The sequence below is a fragment of the Sitophilus oryzae genome, unplaced genomic scaffold (genome assembly GCF_002938485.1).
Source record: "Sitophilus oryzae breed Bouriz unplaced genomic scaffold, Soryzae_2.0 scaffold_1393_pilon_pilon, whole genome shotgun sequence".
NCBI lineage: Eukaryota > Metazoa > Arthropoda > Insecta > Coleoptera > Curculionidae > Sitophilus > Sitophilus oryzae.
The window spans coordinates 1,460,335-1,483,352 of NW_022146052.1; the positions used below are offsets into that span (position 1 = coordinate 1,460,335).

Consider the following 23,018-nt stretch of genomic DNA (forward strand, 5'->3'; position numbering starts at 1 on the left):
TAGAAAAAGCAGTCTACAGTTTTCTCGCCCGATCTCAGCTTTGGGTTATAGCAGCAAACGAGGATCTCGATTCCCGTAAATCTAAACAAGACTTCAATCATGTTCCGGATTGTACGCCAACTCAAACCATCCAATCCACACGCCAGCTTCGGAATGGCTAATCGTGTAATGTTATTGTTCAGCAGGGCTTCTCTCAGTTCAATCAGGGTCTTCCATAGATTGAGATAAGTCGGCTTACTCGGGAATCATTCCTTGGTGACCAGGTAGAAGATGTGTCTTGCTTGACCATGTGCATTGTCGGTTAGCCTCAAGACGCTTCCAACCTCTGGATCTTGTCGGCGTAGTTCTCCGACACGCCCAAACTTCTCATTGAACGTCGCAGCGATTTCTCTGGACATCCGCAAATCTCGGGCCACACAGTGAGCGAGCGAATAATCAGGAGGCACGGAAAAGAGGTCTCGTGGTTCTTCTTTGGTTACACCAAAGCGAGCCTTCTCACTGCTGTTGTATCGGGCCATGAAATCATCAAAGGACATCTCCGAATCAGGGGGATCGAAGCTGCAGGTTCTCACGGTCCTACCTGTCCGCAGTTCCAGCAACGAATCGGTCCTTTCTTGCCCATGTACTGGTCCATTACCTTCCGAACAAACCCTTCCACGGATTCGTCGGAACATTCGTCGATGGCCCGTACTCTTCCTAAAGACCGAGAACTTTGTTTCGCGGCCTCAAATTCTAGGGCACGTGCTAAAGCATCCACCAAGTGCGTTGGGTGGGCTAGGAGAAGTGCCTGTCTTGTCTCGTTGTCACGTAAGCCGTCGGAGAATGCCTGTACTGCCAACCGCTCCATAACATTCTCGGGCGTGACAGGGTACGCAAGGCGAACGAGGCGGGCTACGTCGGCTTCAAACTCCTGCAGAGACTCATTTGACTTTTGAATGCGATTTTTTAGCTGGGAATGATAGACATGTTCCAAATGAGCTTGACAGTACCTCATTTCTAAATGTCGTACCAATTGCTGCTAATCTCCCTGTTCCGATGGTGACAGTGTCTGCAGGATGTCAGTCGCATCTCCTCGCAGTGCGACAGTCAAAGCGGTAGCCTTTTCAGCGATTGTCCATCCGTTCGTTCTCGCAGCGGCCTCAAACTGGCAAAAATAATTGGCCCAAGCGGTTTTTCCGTCAAACTGCGGAGGTTTCATAACTGATTTTGAGGCATACTTATTTTCGGCTAGTTTCGGTCCCTCCGATGTTTCTTGACATTTTGGTGAATTCGACTTCGCTATTTCTTCTTTTAAAATTTCTATCTTTCTGTTTACATCGTCCTCAATTTGTGTTATTTTGTCTTGTAGCTCCGTTGAATTCTCTATAATCTTTTCTTCTAATTCCCTGGAGTTTTCTGTTATCTTGTTGTATAAACTTTCTTCTAAATTAAGTATTTTATTATTAAAGCTGGCTTGTATGTCTTTAGAATTTTCTGCAATCTTATCTTCTAAAATATTCATTTTATCATTTAAAGTTTCTTGCAAATCCAGGGAATTTTCCATAATTTTATCACTAATTTTCTCTTCTAAATTAACTTCCAAGTCAATTATTTTACTATTTAAATTGTTCAAGTTCTCGTCTAATTTTTGTAAGGACGAGTCAAGGTCACCTTCCAGCTCAAAGCAAAATGTGTCAGGATCCTCACCTTCCTCAATCAAAACGTCTCTCAGTCTGGCTTGTAAAATGCTTTTTTTTTCATCTGTTTTGCATTCCCTCTCTTCCAGTACGCATTTTAATTCCGACACTTTCAAGTCTTTCAACAATTTTTTCGGAGCCATTGTCTGTCTTTTTATTTTCCTAGTCTATCACACACCCCACACCTGACACCAATTGTTAGGTTTTTCGTCGGTTCCGTGTGGATAGAAAGTCACAATTTATTTAAACACAATTTATTTAACACCAAATTTACAAATAATAACGATTAAAAGAAAACTTAAAGAACTATTTATAACTTATTTACAATTTATCTAATTATTTATCTAACAGAAATTTATTTTGAATTAGCGCGGCGATTGTAACTGTACGCGTCGATCGGTTATTTATCTCTATCTCCTTCAGGTTTCGGGCATCGGCTTATATATGAGAGAAACAGACAGTCCAGACATATCTCGAAAATTCTTAGCGGCGTTCGTCGAACGTCGGTGGGCGTATGAGTCATAGCCGATTGGCCAAGCCTAAGGCCGAGTTCACACGGTACGGGTCCGCAACAATATACTAGTTTTTTCCCGCGACTCCGTTCGCATTATGAATAAAGTTATTAGGCAGATTGGGTTTACAATTGCACTATTTAAACTATGTTTCAAAAATGAATAGTTTTAAAGCTATTTTAGATGAGTTTTCAATTATTGTCGATCTCCTGGTTACCGTATAACCTTTCAAAAAAATCGATTTATTGTGTTCCCTCGATCGACTTATTGTGTTAGTGTTTTTATTTTGCTCCATTTATTTTTCAATTTTTTACTAATTTTTTACTAAAAATTTATAAAAGCCTTCAATATAACATATAATTTCAAGAACATTTCATTCTTTTTATACGTTATTATGTATTTAAAAAAGTCGGAAAACTTAAAACCCGTTTTTTAATTTTACATCCTCTGTATATGATTTTATGACACTTTTTATACATTTTCTAAGAATATAAATATAACTTTCGATTATACCCTTCTGAAATAAACAATTTTAATAGAAATAAAAGATATCCGCAAGTTACCAAAATCAAAGTATTTCAAGGAAGTTCAATTTTGGTCTCAAAATGGTTTTGAAATCTGGCTTTTTAAAAAAAAAATCTATATGCTTCCATTTTGTTCTATTGAGTGAAACTAATTATATATAGTTGGATAGAAGGTCAATGGCGCTCTTACATGGAAGTTTTTTATTTCTTAATTATGCATATCTATATCTGTGTATTTATGATATACTAATATGTGTTAAATAATTTATCTTAGAGATGAGAAATCGAGTGAAAAGTCGATATTATGCAAAATCTGAAAAAAGAAAATCTCTCGAAAATAATAAATAGTAAAATGTCCATTTAACTGTCCATTAACAAAAATCGTCCCATATAAACTGTTTTCCTAAAATGAATAGTTTTGACATATTTTTAAGATAAAAGTTTTCAATTGTCAATTTAAAGAATTAAAATGTTAAAAACCATTTAATTTTATTTTTCACCTTAAATGAAATAAAAAACGTCAATATAAAAAAAGTTAAGAACACTAATACTATCTTTATACGTTATTTTCCATAGAAGTTAGAGGTTGTTATCCATAGAATTATGATTCTGAGAAAACTTTTTCGAGTGTCTTAGACCGTAGGCTTAGCTTAAAAATCTATCGAGACTGGATTTATTAACTACAGTCTATGTCTATGTGTAACTACTGTCTGCTTACGATCATGTACATGGAAGTACGCGTATCTGCCTTGATGTTGTTTTAAAGAACGATTCAGGATGGTATGTGAAAACGAGCAAAGGTGGTCAGCTAGTACTGAATAGTGAATGCGCTGCTGTATAACTATGCTTTATTTCCAGCACTCCACTACTTTATTATGCACCCAATTTTCACCGTAGCTGTATTGCAACATTGCTCTATTTTTATTTTATCCAATGCTTATTGGTTATAATTCTTTCACTATTTGTGAATTACTGTTATGTATCCATATTTCTTTTCTTTATTTACTATTATATTTGCTGGTATTTATCTACTATTAATTAAATGCTTTTCTTTATTTCTTATCAATTTTCCAACAGTACGCAATTAAATTAGTTAAGTACTCTGACTGATTAAGTTTGATTGAATATTAAAATTTTATTCTTTAGTTCTGCTTTATTAAACTTTACTTGTAGTTATTATTACTGAGATTTGCGTAAGATATTATTTCCTATCCCAGAACTTTTACTTTACTGTATTATTTTATTTTGTTATAATCTTTAGCTGATTATGTTATAAAATAGTTTATTGTATGATTATCATTATAATATAGTATTTTGGAAAATAAAACGTTATAATAGTACTTTAAAATTACTGTCGGTGCTTAAGACATAGCATTTAAATTCTGTAATTACATTTAGGCTATTATAATTTATGTGTGTGTTATAATTTAAATTTTCATTATTAAATGCAATTTTTCTTTTATAACACTACTATTTTGAATAATACCTATAAGACAATACAACAAAAAAACTTAGATTTGTAAGTATAATTTTTCAGTTCAAAAACATTAAAAAAACATTTAAAAACTAGCATTGTTGAACACATTACTAAAAGAATGTTGTAGATTATTTCAGTTAAATGTTGCAACTTAACTATGGTTTCTATACAATAATATTTTTTTTGAAACATAAATTATAGTTATCGTAGTTTAATGTGACTTAAACTAGTATTTTGTTGTTTATAAAGATATTCTTTGAGTTTTCTCAAGTAATAATAAAATATAATCTGTTAAAAAAAACTAAAGAACAAACAAACAACGCTTTATTGTACAAAAAGCCAAAACAGTTTCATCGACAAAGCACTCACAAAACAAACAAAAGCACAAAAAAATACAAACAACAAAAAATACACAATACAAATAATATAATTCCAAAAAAATTAAGTCTTAAAATAACAAAAAGAATATACATTGGAGGACAATTGCAGAATTTACTATAGCCAGAAGGTTTTATATAAATATTAAATTGAGAGATACAATAACAATTGTGGTAAAAAAATAAACAAGAAAGTTATTTTGTATTTTACCTATTAACAAAAAATATATATTCAACCCTGTTTCCTCTGTTCTACAAAGCGCACTATGCAATTATTTAGTTGTTATGCCTAGTACACGTCCACACCACTCTGCGTAATCGTCTTACAATTATTTTCTTTGTGGTTCTAATGAACTACTTTCTTTCATACCGGAAACACAGGTAAGGGCCTGTTCACACGCTTCAAGTAGTAATTACTTTATAATTTACAGCTTCTATATGACGCAGTTAAAAAGCACAAAGAAAATATGTTCTTTCTTACTTTGAAATGCATTTTAATGCTTCTTCATGTACTCGTTTGACTGTGATCAATTATTTATGATTTAGTGTAAGTAATGCGAAAAAATAGTCAAAATAATATTGATGTTGATGTCTAATAATTACGGGTTCATTACTTGAAAAAAAAACTGTCTAATTTGCTATTGAAAACTGGTGCTGCTGAAACGTTGACTTTTGTCAAGAAATGATCTTGTATCAAAGCTATAGGCATTAAAATATTTCTAGACATTTCTTTTCTTGATACTTTAAAATATACAAAAACAATATATTTTGACAAGAAAATAAAGTAAACTCAATAACAAAATCTAAGGAATATTTCAATTTTCAGTCACCGTAAACTTTTGTCCTATATACATTTTCCAACACGATATATGAAATTGTGATTTGATATCGCTTGCTATTCAAAAATCATAAAACACAACATTTGCCGTAAAAATTCGCTGACGTCTAGCGGTACGACATATGCACATAATATGTAAAGCAGGATTTTTAGTTTGGCAACGATGAAATAGGAACTGCAGCGTCTTTAGGCAACCATCAACCTGTCCAATTTCATATTTTTAATAAAAATGTTTTGAGGAGTTTTAGCATCATATCTGTATTTGTATTTGGCTATAAATTTGATTTTTATATTAAAATGGTATCTATAAAATTAAATTATATATTCAGAAATGAAATAAGAATAAGAGTGACACGTTACTGGTTTAATTTAATACAAATAATTATATTATTATTATATTCTATAGATATCTTTCTTTTTCTTAAAACGTTATTCAATATTTGAATTGTGATTTTCCTGGGTATAGGTTTTTTTTTATTAAAAATTAAATGATTTCTGAGTGTTTTAAATCATTTAATTTATTGCCTAATGCCAGTTGATGGCAATGAATGATTTAATAAATAAAAAAATAAATACTAGCTTTTTCCCGCGACTACTTTCGCGTTACACCTCGAATCGTTCATGCATTGATTTAAATGATTGTTTACTTGTTTATAGATAGAGCTAGGGAGCCTTACAAATGCACTATTTAAACTATGTTTTTAAGAGTTTTAGAGCTACTTGTATTTCATACGAAAGTTATCCATTGTCGATTTTCTGGGTATTATACAGGGCAGGTCTTGAATAACTGCAAATATTTTCAGAGCTGGTAGATCTCGATAAAAAAAAACATACTTTCTCTTTACCGTTTTTTAAATAACTCCAAAATAGCCGAGTTATTTTACTTTAAAAATTTCCAAAAAAAAATATTTTTTGCTTAAATTTTTAAAACCACTGCAGCTTTTCGGGTATTTCTGTCTGGAAAATTTAATCTACTACCTATGTTGCCATATTATCAAGAAATTATGGTTTTTAACTAAAAGCTAAAAAAAGCCAAAAGGCTTTTAAAAAAAATTCAAATTTTCAAAAAATAAAATTCGCGAAAAACCCATAATCGTGTTTCTGGGGTCAAAAAATATACTGCCGCCGCTAAGAATACTTGCACTTATTTTAGACTCGCCTTGTATATCCTTTCAAAAAATCGATTTTGTTATTTTAGACTTATTACATATTTTTTAATTAAAATTTATAAAAAGTTGTCAATATGCCAATTTCAAGAGCAGATAGTAAGGAATTTTCATACAACAAATTGTTCGACATAATTTTACGCCCTTAGAGGATGAATTTCCTATAATCGCTTTGCGTAGCTAATTCCCTAATCACTAATGTCATTTAAACGAACCTTTGTGCTAATATTTATTGTATTTAAAGCTGGTGGTATGAACTGACCCCTAAAATGTTGTTGATATATAATCCTAACTGACACACCACTGACAATGACAAATAATTGATTTCTGGAGGTATTGTGTGTAGGTGTTTTTCAGGTATGTTTTAGTATTTAGTCGTTTTACAAAAAGAACCTGAGATACGACGCTCCAAAAACCCATCTCAACTTCCTCATTGACTTACCACTTTTTCTTCTAGCTAGCTCGTGTGTCATAGCCGTGTCGTCACGTCCTTAAGTTTTTACTCCCATTGTGCGTAAAGCAGTTTCACTTACAGCTACAATAAGTTAATGATATAAAAAATAAAAATTAATTTAAAACAAGGAATAGTAAACACAAAAAACTTCGACATAGATTCGAATGGTGATTGTCAAGTGAGCTAAAAATAAAGTCGGGATTATTAACACATTTTACTGATTCAAGGAATAAACATCGACATTCCCCATATCATTTTACATTTAAAATGACAGCGATCTTAATTTCATAGCCATCACTGACGCCGTTTTTTCGATCATACGGTATTAATAATATTATATTAACTAGTAAACTGTTAGTTAATAATAAATTATTGCTAGTTAGTAATGCTTTAATGGAAATATTATTTAAAAAGAATATTTTTATTAATTTGATATTTTGAAATTCTACATTTTACTTCTATTTAAACTAAATGAAACACAAATATATTATTTTATTCATAAAATTCGAAATATTGTTCCATTTTAATATCAATTTTATTTAATTCAATTACAAATACTTTAAAACTTTTACATATTTTAATTTATCTGCCTTTACAGTTTCATATTACCAAAAATGACATGAAAGGGCTTTATTAGCTTACGAATTTTGTTCCTATTTTTATGAATTTTAATTTACAAAATAATAAATAGTATTCATAATCTGATTATGCCTATTTTATTAACGATTTAATTAAAAGGAAATATTTTTCCATTTTATCCCAAAATACTGGTATATTAGAGGGAATTGATGAAACTAATTATTTTCATTTATTACTAACTGACTTAGTTAACTTGCTACAGTCTAGGTTAGGTTATGTTAGGTTGCTGGCGTTTAGGATCCTGTTAATCCCTCACTCGGAGGCCTTGGGCCCATTATATTTTACATTTGTTTCGTCCAAAATACCCCTGTATTATTGTACCAAACCTTTCTTTCATTCTTTCTTTGCGTTAAATCATTTCCAGCTCTTTGTAAAGTTCCCGATGTCGCTGATGTTGCTTCCTCTAGTCCCTCCAAAAACCTAGCCCTAAAGTTTTAAATCGTCGGTATTCCAATGCGGAGCAGTGACACAGCAGATGCTCTATGGTTTCTTCTAACTCTCCGCACATTCTCTGTAGTAATCGTCGTTGATCATATAGGCTCATATATAAGCGGCTCAGTTTTTGACTTTTTGAGTAACTAGAAAATAACTGAGATACGAGGGGAGTCAAAATATGCAATAATTTAAATTTTGTCCTGTATTTAAGAAACTAAGGCGGCTAGAACAAATGTGTGTAGTAGCAAGTGTAAAAAGTAGCAAAGTAATGGGGAATCGGCATTTTTGTAACTCATAAACCTCATTTTGTACTCATAAACGAGAAACTCTGCAAAACACACGAAAATAGGACACTCTGTAGGACACTCTCCTCTTGCTGCGTTTTTGTAAAACTAGCTCAATGTTTTACTTTTCATCTTCTTCCGAGAAGAAGTTGTGTAGAGGAATGCCAGCGTCAAGACGAACAGCAAAGAAAGTTCTACAGAAGACATATTTGACAGATTTTAAACAATAGCAACGTAATGCGAAAGCCCCATTATTATACATCTGCTCATAAGCGAGATAACCTGTAAAACAAACGAAAATGGGCCCTGTACATCATTAAAGTATACATTTGTACATTATTCAATGAACGCGAGCAGTCGCACACGATTGTGAAATATGATCTGAACGAATAAGTAACAAACCGACAAACCTAGTCGAGTGGCAAAGCTCTTTTGGCCCGCAAGTGACTGATGTCGTTTCCGTGCATGTGCACCACCGAAGGCAATTTGTTGTTGCGCAATTTGTAGCTGTACAATAACTGGAACACCGAGAGCGTGCTTTTGTCCCTAGGGATAGTACATTTTCGTTTAAAATTGAATGGTAGAAAGATTAATATTAAGCTGTTGCTACATCTTTAGGATTAGTGTCAGTCGACATTTATACTCATTGTTTCAATGTATGCACGTCGTCAATCTTGCTACATTGTCTTGAGTCCTTGTAGAGCATCTTCTACTTGTACTTAATTGTATTAGATATTTTATGGGATATAAAGAGACATATTCCATAAATTATGTCAAGCAGTAACTTCTGTGAGATTTTACATTTACCTTACATTTATTAGGCTCTAAACCCTTTATTACCAAAAATTTTATCCTTGCAGTAACATCATATCAGGCATTTAAAGAAAAAGTCTTATATGATTCTTTAGTAATAAAACCATATATAAAATTATTGAAATTGAAGGGTCTAAAATAATTATTTATTAGAAACAACATTAGAAAAAGTTTTTATCTAAATTAAATGTTTAAGTTAATATGTACCTTTTGTTTCATAATAATAATAAAAATAGCAAGCTTTGCGGTATCTACAAAGCGAAGATATTCAAGATGTCGACCAGGTATAGACAGAAGAATGACAATAATTTTCTAAAAAGTTTATTAACCAATATTGTATATGGATATTGTATAATAATGATAAAATTTCATTACACAGGGTGAATCTTAAATATGTGCAAATATTTTTAGGACTGATAGATTTCGATAAAAGAAACATATTTTCTCTGTAAAGAAAATTAAAAAAAATATATTTTTCACTTAAATTTTGAGAACAACTAGATCTTTTCTGGATTTTCTTACTTGTAAATTTAATCTACTATATATGCTGAATATAGATCTTTGAGATTTTGTTACCTTACCCATATTTGATTTTGTCAGTGCCCAGGTCTGGGATTCGTAACTAAGTACAGTGAGTACATATCGATTATATACTTTGGTTTTGGGGTACTGTGGATATATTTTATTTTTTAATATGTAACTTAATTTTTCAAATGCTGCCCAGGCCAGTCTTACTCGTCTCTTTATTTCCGCTGTTTGGTTTTCTTTTTTCAGTTTAATCGTTTGTCCCAGATTCCAGTTCCTCCAGCATTTCTACCAGTTCTTCTCTCTTTTCTGTTATTAAGGCGATATCATCCGCATATCTTAGGTGATTAAAGTATTGTCCACATATTTTGATACCTTTTTCTTCCCATGTTGGATATATTATGTTTTCTAAATAGAAATTAAGACAATTTCCATTTTTTTTTCAAAAAATTCCAAATCTTCAATTTTGTTTTCGCAAAAAAAACTCAGACGTGTTTCTGGGGTCGAAATATACTATCCCTAAAAATTTTTGCACTTATTTAATATTCACCCTGTATAATAAAGATTTTTTTGCCACCATTTACTTAAAATAATATAGATTTTTATGTTATTCTTTTTCTGCAGATGTTATATTTTATGATACCTTGCCACACACACAATTAACTTGTAATCATGTTAATTCCTAAATGTTTGTTTAATTCCTAATTGTTGTTTTAGTGATAAATAAATATATCTATTTAATTTAACAATATTTCTTATGAATATCATAAAACTACGCCAAAAAAGTTTTCAAATTGTGGAAAAGGGACTATATTAAATGAAGACGGTAGATTATTATGGGAGGGGGGGGGGGGAGAATCACCGCCACCGCCACCTTAAAGATCTATTGTGTCCCCCTTCCTTGAGTTATAACTCATCATATAGTCTCAGGATTTTGCCAAAAGGCAGTATCTGAGGCGGTTTTACAGAGGGTAGTTTTCCATCTCCCTTACCAGTCATACCAAAGTTTATGGCATGAATGGTTGTCGTTCTGGCACACTCACTGATGAGGTGTTCTGGTGTTTCCCCATTCTCCCCACAGAATCTGCATCCGCCATTGTTTTCCAAGCTTTAATCTACTGAAGTGTTTTTTAAGTACACAGTGTCTTGTTAAAATTCTTATAACAATCCGAAGATTGTTCTTACTTAAATCAAGAAAAATCTATGATTTTTTTCGGTCGTAATGGTTAGGTCCTGAGAAACTTCTTCGGGTATCTTAGACCATTGCAGGATTCCCATTTAAGCTTACGGATGGAGTCCCCAGGTCCTAGAGCTAATGTAAATAAATGTATAGTCAAATCCAACTGTAAAGAAACAAACATTTTGTGTGTATATTGCTTGTATATCTTGGTTCAAAAGGAATATATATGAACTAACCAAATGGACTAACCATATTATTTATATATGTATATATATTTTGTATAGCCTTTGATACTGCTAACAAATATTGGAAATTAATGAGTTCTTATACGTGAAAATAGACCTAGTTTATCGAATCTATCAAAAACTGCTAATATTTTTCGAATAGCGCTACTTGTATCACATACAAATGTTATTTATAATAACACAATTTATCGGATGTATTATCGGAAAATGTATTATAACAGACTAAATATAATTTATCCACAATAATAAAACAAAGGGAGTTTTATCCACTAATATGAAGCGTCCGTTCGAAGTCATAACCTCCACTAGTGAAATAAAATAACTTCATTTCATTTATAGTTTGTACAAACTGATTTTACATTTATATATTTTAGATAAAAATGTGTTAGAAATCATGAATATTTAAGTTTTACCCGACACGTACAAGGATCCCATTATAGTACATTTAAAAAGTAGATCCTTTATTTTGTCAATTATACAGGGTGGTCCGAACTGTATTCCGGAGACTTCGGAGGCATATCCTGCAAATAAGAAAGTAAAAAATGAGAATTTCGATTTTGATGTCAATATGACTCCTACTTGTAGAGGGCACCATCTACATTTTTTTTAAGTTGTTTGAAGAATATATAACTTTTCGTCCATACCTGTGTAAAACTACTGATTAAAAAAATTTACGGCGTTTTTTTACGTAAAAAGATGTCTTGGTAAAAATCGCTACGAGTAATGGTTCTCGAGATTTTTGGAACCGAATTGTTGTACCAAATAGTTAGAACTGTTGACTAAATAGTTATTAGACTGAAATCATAGATACATACATCATACAAATAGGAGTCATATTGACATCAAAATCAAAATCAAATTTCTCATGTCAAAAAACTCACAGACGCCAATTTTCATCCGAATATTGACATTACTTCAGAAATTATTTGGAAAAAATCAAAATAAAAATGAAACTTCTACACCCTGTATCTCCGAAACTAAGCATTTTAGGACATACATTTATACGAACTTTTTTACTTATGTTTGTCTGCAGAATATACTGCCGAAGTTTCCGGAATACAGTTCGGACCACCCTGTATATTTAAAAAAAACGAGCTTCTGTTTAAACGGCTTGTTAAAATTTCAGAAGTACGCGGTTTCGTTTCGGATTCCACTCTAGCTTTTGCCGGTGGCAATCTAAAAATTCGTCATTTCAACCGATATGGAGAACACGCCACAGCCATTTATAACTTTAAATTGAATTTCTATCTGAAACATGATATGCGTATGTTTACTAAGTGGAAATTCAACGCTGAAATATTTAACATCTGTTATCGTATCTTCTACTTCGTCGAATTTATTACTCTGAAAATATTAAATTATTTGAATATTTATTAAGTAGACACTCAACCAAGCTCCGTCACGTTGGAACGCGCTTTAAAGTAAATCTTTCTTTTTTAGCTTAATTTCAACTACAAACGATGCAATTGCATGTTTCTTATTGAAATATACTGTGAACGGGTTTCCACTTTAAATCGTTTGTAGTTTAATGTAGTAGCAGAAGAACTTTCTGAAGGTTTCTTAGAATTAGAGAAGTCGGTAATGTTTGGAAAACAACTTAGTATGATATAGTAATCATCATTTCATCATCATCGTTTTCAGCTTATTTAACCATTTCCAATTATGATGTCCCTCACATACTCTTTTTGTAGTTGGGCCCATTGTTGTCTATGCGGGCCGAAGTTATCCCTGCTAATTTCCAAATATCATGATCCCATTTTCGGTTCGATCTTCCTCTGGGTCTCCTAATTTCTCGTAGGTATCATGCTGTAATTTTTGTGGTCCATCTGTTGTCTGTATTTTTTTCCAGGTGTCCTGCCCATTGCCATTTGACGGATTTTACTCTGTGGATCTATTACCTGATTCATTTGTCGTATCCACTCTATTTTTTACGGTCTCTTTTGGTTATTCTTAGCATATTTAGTTCCATTGAGCATTGTGTAACCTGCAGTTTCCATATGATGTCCGTTTTAAGTGTCCATGTTTCGCATGCAAAGGTCATGACTGGTAGTACACATTGGTCCAATGTTTTCTTCTCTAGATATAGTGGCATTCTAGATTTGAATATAATTGAGTTTCTTCCATAAGTACTCCATGCTAACTTAATTCTTCTTTTGATCTCTAGTAGTAGAGATCCCAATCAGTGTATTAGTTGCCTGAAATAGATACGAGTATATTCTTCTATTATTTCCAGGGTTTTTGTTGTTTATTAGAACGTTTTTTTCTTTCCACTAGTTCGTTATACATTACCTGTTTTATACATACTACAAACCAATCCATGAGTTTCAGAGCTTACAATTTATGAAAAATAATTACTTTACCAGTTCTACGTCGTACTATATCAATTTATCAGTTAGTATAATGGAGTATTCTTGAGTTAATTATTTTTCATAAATTATTGTAAGCTCTGAAATGCATCGAATCGTTCGTAATATTATAGTAATATTACCAACGAGTTTTGTAATCCCAACTAGCATCATACTATGTAGTTTTCCAAATTATATAGACTTCACTAATTCCATAAAAACTCCTCTAGAACTAAGTTCTACTACTACATTAAACAAACTCTAAACAATTTCGAGTACAATACAAATGCCTGTATTTCTTGTATTCCAGTATGAAATATACAAAGCGATTAGTTAATAGTTAGTATGGAGTACTCTTGAATTTATGGTTTTTTTTTTGATAATCGTAAGCCCTGAAATGCATCGAATTGTTTGTCGTACGTATACAGCTAACAGACATTATGTCAAACTACGTTCAATTACGAATTTTATGTACTACACTGATTTCAAGAAAATGTGACTTCCTCTGCTACTACAAAACGTGCAAACAATTTCGAAGTCTTTTAGACATTTGTTATAACAATAATTTTTCTCTTTATTTCATTGCGCCCAATTGTTTACATTTTCTAACAAATTATTAGTGCTCCAAAAAAACTGGATTTATTACAACTAATTGGATCATCATTTGTAGTTTATACACAACTAACAGACACTATGACAAAGTACGTTAATTTCCAAATTTTACATATTTTACGGATTCAACAAAATTTTCACAGATTTTTTCTGCTACTACATAAAACTACAAACAATTTTGAAGTTCTTTAGACATTTATCGTAACAATAATATCTCTCTTTGTTATATTGCACTCAATTGCTTATTTTCTTAGACTAATTATTAGTACTACAAAAAAAAAATTCTACAATTTGTAGTTGAAAATAAGCCAAAAATGACAGGTTTAGTTTAAAGCTGGTGGAAATGAGTAACAAACCGCAAACTGCGATTCAATCGCAGCTATTTTATTTTAAAATCGCAATTGCAACCTGCGATTGGCTCTCATAGGAAAATGCGACTGCGATTTCTTCTATTTGCGAGTTTCAATTTAGGCAATCAATCTTACTATAGTTGCGATTTGCGATTTTGCTGCGATTGTGTTTGTGTAAACTAGGACCGTGATAACCATACCTGCGAGTTTGAATTTTTAGGAGTTGCGATTTGCGATTTTGTTGTGAATGTATTTTTTTTATTGAAGCATTTTTTAGTAAACTGCGATTATTTTTTTTCTGATTTTTTTTTATTTATAGAGAAGGTATTATCTTTCTAGGACCAAGATCATAATATACCGGGCGATTTTCAAGAGTGGTTTGCCCCTATAACTTTTTTTATTTTTTCTGATAAAAAACGAGGTTTGGTATGTGAGCATATGACATAAATTAGGATTGATGGACGTATTCAATTCGTTTCGATCACTTCCTGTTTCACTGGAAATGACTACAAATTTTTACTTTTAAATGGCACCCTCGGTATTTGTTTTGCTTTATTCGATAGAAAATGACACTCTGAATGGAATGGCATATCATATATCAACTTTAATATAAAATGACATCTACGCTTAAAAAATCGTAATTTAGATTTCAATCTAGAATGCCATGGCTGTGTTATAAACACTAATTTTTAATCAAAGATCCTTGGAAAGAAGATTTAATTATCTATTTTTATTCACGTGTTGTTAAACATTAAAATCGCAATCGCAGGTTACAGTCACAGCGATTAAAAAATAGCAATCGGAGTTTCAATGGCTATTGGAGAATTGCAGTTTTGTCCATCTCTAATATACGGTGTTCTATATAAAAACGCACATGTAAGTAAGGTATCTCGTAAATCAGAAACCACAAAATGTAATTTTAGAGAAAATTTGAGTCTTGCTGTAACCCTACAATGCCGTGTTGAATAGAAATCTGAAAATATCCCAATACTTCCTAAGATATTTAGAAAATAAAAACAATGCAATGTTTTATCACACTATATTTTTTTCACGCACATAATCGTAACGTTGCTGCTTAGTGAATATTGTTTATTATATTTTTATGGACAAGTTTGCTGCATCATTGACCTTTGGATGTCAATTTTTTTTTCTTTGAGGAAGAGAAATATCCTTGGTCCGTTTAAAGGAATAAAGTTTATGATGGTATCTCGGAGACATAATGTCAGATTGAAAATCTAATAAAATTACGTTGTAGAGCAGGGAAAGTAACGGTGTGTGATTGTAAGATTTATATTGTCATACCTTTTTATATAGAAAAAAATAAAAACGCAATCGGGAACGTTCGATTTTTGGAAGTCATTTTTAATTCGGATTTTTTTTGATATCGAAACACAATTTTCTAAGATTCAGCAAGTCGCAACTTGTATCTGTGCCAGTTTAGAGATTCCTATAATGTACATTCTTGTATGGGACATGTAAAAGACAAAAAAATGTAAATTAACTTTTGAAAAACTCTTAATATTTCTGTTATTCGCGTTTTGGTTTACGGATAAATACGAACAAGATTTTTTTGGTGCTTGTTCTTTTCAAAAGCTAACATCATAGCAGACCTACTAATTAATTATCATTTTTTCTTTTTATATTTCACAACATGTGAAATCTTACAATTACTTGGGAGCATTTGAAATGACTATCTATTGACGAGCATCTAAACCATCTGTTTAGCTGCAGTATCTAGAAACACATGAACTATTTGAATCACCTACTTTCATGGAGAGATGGCGATTTCAGAAGAAGGAGATATATGTATGTGTGAAAATAAATGTTTTTCTAGTATGTTAGTTGATGACCATTAAAAACAGCGCTGCTAAAAACAATTATACTGAACGATTAAATTTTGAGAGACCTGACAACTTCATATGTGATTTGGATTAGTAGATTTTTGATCGAATTATCAAATGAAGTATGTAGTATATTCTATCAAATCGTTAATGAACCAATAAATATATCCTGAAACGTTAATTTTGTAATGTTTGCAATAAAACTGAATATCCAGAGAACATTTGCTAATTAAATTTCAATGGACATTTCGTATCATTATTTACCTATATATTAATTATTATCTAATACGAAAATTATATTATTTACATAGGGTCATTTTGTTTGAATGAATGAATTATACCGCGCTGACAAGTCTTGTTCTTTGGTCGGTATTGTATTACTTATTTTATTTTTTTTTATACAGGGTCTCCCAGAAATAAGTGCAAGTATTTTAACTGGTAGTATAGTTCAACCCCAGAAAAACGCCTATGAGGTTTTTTGCAAAAAAAAAATTGAAAATTCGAAATTATATAGTTTTTAGTTAAAAAATATAATTTCTTGATAATTATGGCAACATCGGTATTAGATTACATTTACAATAAAGAAAATCCAAAAAAGATCCAGTGGTTCTTAAAATTTTAGCAAATAATCATTTTTTTGAAAATTTTCATAGTAAAATAACTCCGTTATTTTGGATTTATTTGAAAAACTATAGAGAGAAAATATGTTTCTTTTATCGAGATCTACCACCACTTAAAATACTTGAACTTATTTCTGGGACACCCTGTATAATTCCGACATGAATACTCTTGTAGCTCCGATTCCACAAGACGTCATGCGGATGGCCATATGTAAACTTTCACTCCGTGCGTCCGCTCGGTCAGTGATCGTCAGCCAAACTTGTCTGCCTCAAAAGTCTTAGGAATCCGATGATAACAGCTTTCTGCATGTTGGTGGCCAGATTTTCGGATACAGTTTGGTATTCTCTGTCGTTCCGTTATTAAAGTATCTTTTATTCCACCCAAAACGCCGATAATTAACACTACAAGATGCACGCCACATTCAGGATAAAATCTGCGTAACTTTCCCAGTAGCTGTTGGTATTTGGTTTTCTTCTCTCTATTTTTGATCTCAATTTTTTTGAGTTTCTGCTGGGGCGGAAAATTCTATAACGTGTATGGTTAGGTTAGTATAATTGCACTGTTTGTCTAACAGGACTATGTCAGGTTTGTTAGCTTGAATGCGTGCGTGGTATGTTGGGAAATGCGTAATTCCAATATATTAGGTAGTTGCCATTCTCCATCGCCGCTTCAGTGTCATCCGAAGCAAACGGCGGTATCGCCATCTCATCAATACCGTATCGGTGCCGTAGATGGTAGAATAGAACACGTAACGCTGCGTTGTGCCGTTGGATGTAGGTGGTGGCAGCGTGTACGGGGCAAGCAGACAATAGATGCATCAGGGTCTCAGAGGTTGTCCCGAGGGGTGTCTCACTATTGGAATTACCTGTACATTTTCTTGGCAGTCGCTGGCAGTCATTGGCATTCTTATGGCAGTCGCCTATAATAATTACATGGCAGTCATAGGCAGTCTTCTTCATAGTCATTGGCAGTCGCTTAGCAGTGGAAGGATATTTTGGCAGTACGTGTACATTTTTTACCCGAGTGAGACACCCCTTGGGTTGTCCACATGCTACGCAGAGAATTGGCTACGATAGACTAAGGTGTTAATCACACCATCCTGGCAGGCAAACAAGAATCTTTCGGTTTCAGACTTAAAACCAGCCGATCTCAAGAATGAAAATGTTTGTCTTTTAGATAGTTGAAGTGCTTCCATATTTCTGTAGAATATACCATATTGAGGTCTGTTGATATGATCATCTAAGAGCCTCCCTTGTTCTGCTATTATTATCATGGAATTAATGGCATGTAGTTGCAGCTTTGTGACAGATTCATCATCTCGTTCCATTGAAAATCTTAGCCCAAATCTATCTGCTGCTCGCTCTGCTGCTTTAAAAAGAAATGCTCCGATATTACACATCTCGTGATCTCGAACAAGGTGCAATGGATCTCTGCTGCCAGCGACTTTGCAACCCGTCCCTAAAACAAGCCGATTATGTAAGTAACTTAGCAAGCCTCGTCCTCCCTGATGACGTAGAAGGTATAAACGAGAAACAGAAGACCTTGGATGAATACTTCGGTTGAGGTGCTTCATATCATTTTATTTCACATAATCATATTACGTGTAATAATATCCAGATTTCGCAGTTGCCACATTTATAGGAGATACAGGTGCGCATTTCCCTGTCTATTGGAGTAGAATCACAGTCGAAAGACGCTTATTTCTAAAAGTTTTTTTCGGAAAGATAACTAGATAAGATCACACGATAACTAAATAAGATAATCACAATAAGTGCAATTCCAGGGCTGATAGATCTCGTTAAAAGAAACATTTTTTCTCTTTACCGTTTTTCAAATAGCGGATTTTTAATAATAACCGATTTTCTTCGTATAACCGAGTTATTTAAGTCTGAAAACTTAAAACAAAAAATTATTTATTTTTAAAAATATTTGAAAGCCTCCGGAATTTTTCTGTAATGGATTTCTTTTAGTGTCGTAACCATGGTAATATCAGTGATTGAGAAATTATACCGTGGGAAAATTTGCGGTGACCAGGCAGTTCTAAAAAATTTTCTAAAATATTCGGGCAAATTTAAAAGAAAATGCGCGATTTTTAACATATATTTGACGAAAAAAAACTCATAGACGTGTTGCTGGGGTGTAAATATACTACCCCTAAAATATTTGCCTTTATTTAAGACTCCCTGAATATATCAATACACTTAGAAACCAAAAATTAAATTTAGATTTCATCAGAAACTCTAAAATAAATATTGGCATATTTCCTCTCGTCTGGAACGAAATATTTGAATGAAATTTGTTCCGAATTTTGAGTAATGTCCAAAAACTTCGATGCAGCTATTTTCTCTTCGGCTTTTTCTTGTTTCCTTCTTGGGATTTGTTTCTAGTTCCAGCAGTCGATTCCAATAAATCTCTGGACCAAAAGCAACCGTAAATAAATGATTGTTTTAAGTCTGGAAAGTTCGAAAGTGGATTATTTCAATTCAACTCGAGGAGAAACACAACTATGAAATAAGTTCAATTTAACGAAAACCGAAATAATATTATGAAATTCTGGCTTATAAGAACAATTTCCTGTACCTATTACGAAAAATATGTTTTATTTTCAGTTTTAGAAATAATAGTATTTTTAGATAATGTGCGATGGCAATCTTCCATATAATTTTAAATAAAAATATGATGCCAATATCCAATTTCATGCTAAATCGAATGCCTTTTTTTGTCATGAATTTTATAAACATGCGTAACCTCTAATAAGAGTTTAGAGAGATACATTGATCTGGTTTTCACATTGCTACCTTACTTCTTTTTATTAAACTAATAATAGACGCTACACACAGATTTGTCTTAATCCTATTAGTTCTTGAAATACAGGGCGAAATGTTTTTTTTTACCCACTTCGTATCTAGTTTATCTTATAACTTATCGAAAGATGGGCACTGAGTCCCATTGATTTTTTTACGAAAAATTCAGTGGCATTTTTTTATTCTATTTGTATTGTTGTGTTATGCTGGTTATATAGTGGACTGTATATTTTAATAGTTTATTAATGTTAATATAAGATATAACAAATTGTTTTAATAAAACAAAGAAATGTAAATTCTTGCGGCTTGCCGGGCTCGTGGTAAGTGACAGGTCCCCTTCCGTCGGATTGCTGGACGTCAGGCGCAGAGATAAAAGGTCAAGATCGGTTGCAGCATTTAGATGGAGCGGGGGCAGCATTTAGATGGAACAAGTGCAGCATTTAGAAGTTTGAGCCCAAACAGTTGTGAGCTTTCTAAAACTATAATGTAATCTGTACTTATTTTTATAAAGAAGATAAAAACTCGCAAAAACAAAGCAGGGTAGTTAACTGACTTGATTTATTTTAAAATAGAGCTAAATAATCCATTTTCCGTAGAGTGTATTGTACAGTGTATATTTAGAAGGCTCATAACAAACCTATAAAATAAAAAAAATAATAAACAAGCTATTCCGTATAAAAATATAAATTTGGGTCATATTTCAAGAATAACAGTTCCCAACATAAATCTAGATACGCCACTGAATTTTACATGAAAACTCTATAGAACATTTAAAAAACGTAATAATTGAGTCACGTTTTAAAAATTATAGCTCCAAAGGAAAAACTACTTACACCGCTAAATTCTAAGTCTAAAATCATCGTAACTAAGTTTTCACTTTTCGAAAAGTTATAAGATAACTAAAATACGAAGAAGTGGAAAAATGCAACATTTTCAAATTTTTTCAGTATTTCAGGATCTAAGAAGGTTAAAAAATGGTACACATTTGTCTTAGCCGGTTTTATAAAAAAAAGTAGCACATTTATGTGAAAACTGTAAATCCGTGAAAAAAAAGAATAAAATGAAAACACTGTACGGATCAATTAAGACGTTGTTATGTACTGTAATACTGATATGACAAAAATTTAATACAACAAATATTCTGGTCTTCAATTTTTATACTATATTTCGATTAATTATATAATTATAATATTGCTGTATCTGATTCGCAATTCTTTCATAAAAAATGTTTTATTGTAATAATTGTATATTAAAGTTAAAAAATGAAACAAAATTAAACTGACCTTAATTCTGTCAGTTCCAAAAGCGTTTACATTTTTGTCGTGGTCGGAATATTTAATCAAAGTGTCACTTTAACAAAATAATTAATTGGTTAAAATAAATTTGCGGTAAATTTCATACAGATCTGCGGCAATGTGCGTGCGCCCACAATAACATGTCGAGCGTAATGCGTATGTGTGTTTATGTTAAAGGGCGCCCTGGCACATGTCAAAATATACAGAGACCCAGGCAGGGCCGCTGAACAGTGCAAAACGGAATTTCAGGTCAGTATTAAAATTTTATTTATTATTTTTATTGCAATTTACTTAATTTTATTTCTCAGTCCAAAATTTTATGAGATATTATATTTAGGTGGAAATCAAGTCATTCAATATAACTTATTACTTTGTTTTTTATGCAACTGGTATATTAAAGTTTTTTAGCATTTAATTTGGATACAAATTTGAATATTTGAAGTTACACCCAGGTGTAATTTTTTTCTAAAATAGTTTCTCCACTTTGTGGTACACAGGTGCCAGATTATTTTTTTACATTGAACACCTATCTATATTTTCTGAATTCAACATGAGTTTCTAAAGACGTATTCTAAAGATTTCGTATAGAGCGATAGAGACTGTACGATCGAAAAATGACGGCATCTAGTTGGCTTTAAAATGACAATCGACAGCATTCTAAGGATTTTTAATTCCAAGCTAACTTTGACGACGCCGATTTTTATTGGTCGTATGGTACCTAAGTTTAGCCGATTTTGAAATAATTCCTATTTTATGTTAATGGTTATATTTGTAGAGGGAAAGAAATACTGTTTAGCATTAGTACATTTTTTATCTTTTAGAAAATGTTTTTGTAAGGTTAATATCAATCTTACAAAAACCGAATACCTGAAAGTAGGAGAAGAACAAACTGAAGAGCCTGAGTTACACATACGCGAAATCGTAGAGCCAATTCTAACATATGGTGCCGAATGCTGTCAATTTACATCAAAAGAAAGAAGGATGGTCGATTCAGTGGAGGTAGACTTTCTCAGAAAAGCATGCCAAATATCGAGGATGGAGCACAACATTAGAAATATCAACCTTACAGACACCGAATAACTGAAAGTTGGAGAAGAACAAACTGAAGATCCGGAACTACACATACATGAAATAAAAAGGTTCAGAAAATACAATATTTAGGGAGTATCATATCTGAAGAAGGAAACTCCAAGAAACATATACATAGCCAGTGGCGTCGCCAGATATTTTTTTCAGGGTGGGCTAGCACTGGGACCAGGTTTTATTCGTGTGGGCCTGATAATTTACCATATCATAGTTGTTGATTATATTTTCTGGACATTGCGCGGGTGGGCCATTAGTGGGTCCAAGCTAATCCCGGGTAGGCCACGGCCCACCCTGCCCCCCCTCTGGCGATGCCACTGTACATAGCAGAGTTCAACAAGGCAAGAAAATAATCGGTCTTTTAAACCCTTGGTCAAGGAAAACATCCATCCAAACAAAGCTCAGGATTAACAAAGCTATCGTAAAGCAAATTCTAATATACAGTGCCGAATGCTGTCAATTTACATTAAAAGAAAGAAGGATGGTCGAGTCAGTGGAGATCGACTTTCTCAGAAGAGGAGCATTCAGCATTCAGCTCATTCAGCATTATTAAGAATGGAGCACATTAGAAATGAGGAGATCGGTGAAGAATAAAGCGGGTGTATAATAGCACCGACAACATTGAATCGAAACAGTTAGTATACTATGGGCACGTAAAACGAATGGGATAGGAAAGATGACCAAAAAGAGCAATGGAGTATTATCCCCAAAGTAGAAGAAAATTAGGGAAATCTACAACTGCATAGTTAGATGGAGTACACCAGTACATGAGAGATACGGCTATTAAGGTGGATGAATGGCAAAACCGACCGCTATGTAGATCAAAACAGAGAGTGCATAAAAATGTTACAAATTTTACAGTTTTAAAATTTAAGTTAATAAATTAAAAAGTTAGCAAAATTATAACATTAAGTTAAATAAG

The 23,018-nt window shown here is 32.5% G+C and overlaps 1 protein-coding gene across 9 annotated transcripts in view; it reads left to right on the forward strand.

Moving 5' to 3' along the window:
* The window catches only part of LOC115875628 (collagen alpha-1(XVIII) chain-like), a 955,759-nt gene that overhangs the window by 658,334 nt on the left and 274,407 nt on the right, over nucleotides 1-23,018 (forward strand). For 7 of the 9 annotated variants that reach the window (XM_030891132.1, XM_030891136.1, XM_030891133.1 and 4 more), the window contains exon 5: nucleotides 21,191-21,262. The exons of the other annotated variants lie outside the window; for them this stretch is intronic. In XM_030891132.1, the coding sequence (XP_030746992.1) occupies nucleotides 21,191-21,262 (72 nt within the window). The remainder of the gene's footprint in view (nucleotides 1-21,190; nucleotides 21,263-23,018) is intronic. 9 annotated transcript variants of the gene reach the window in all.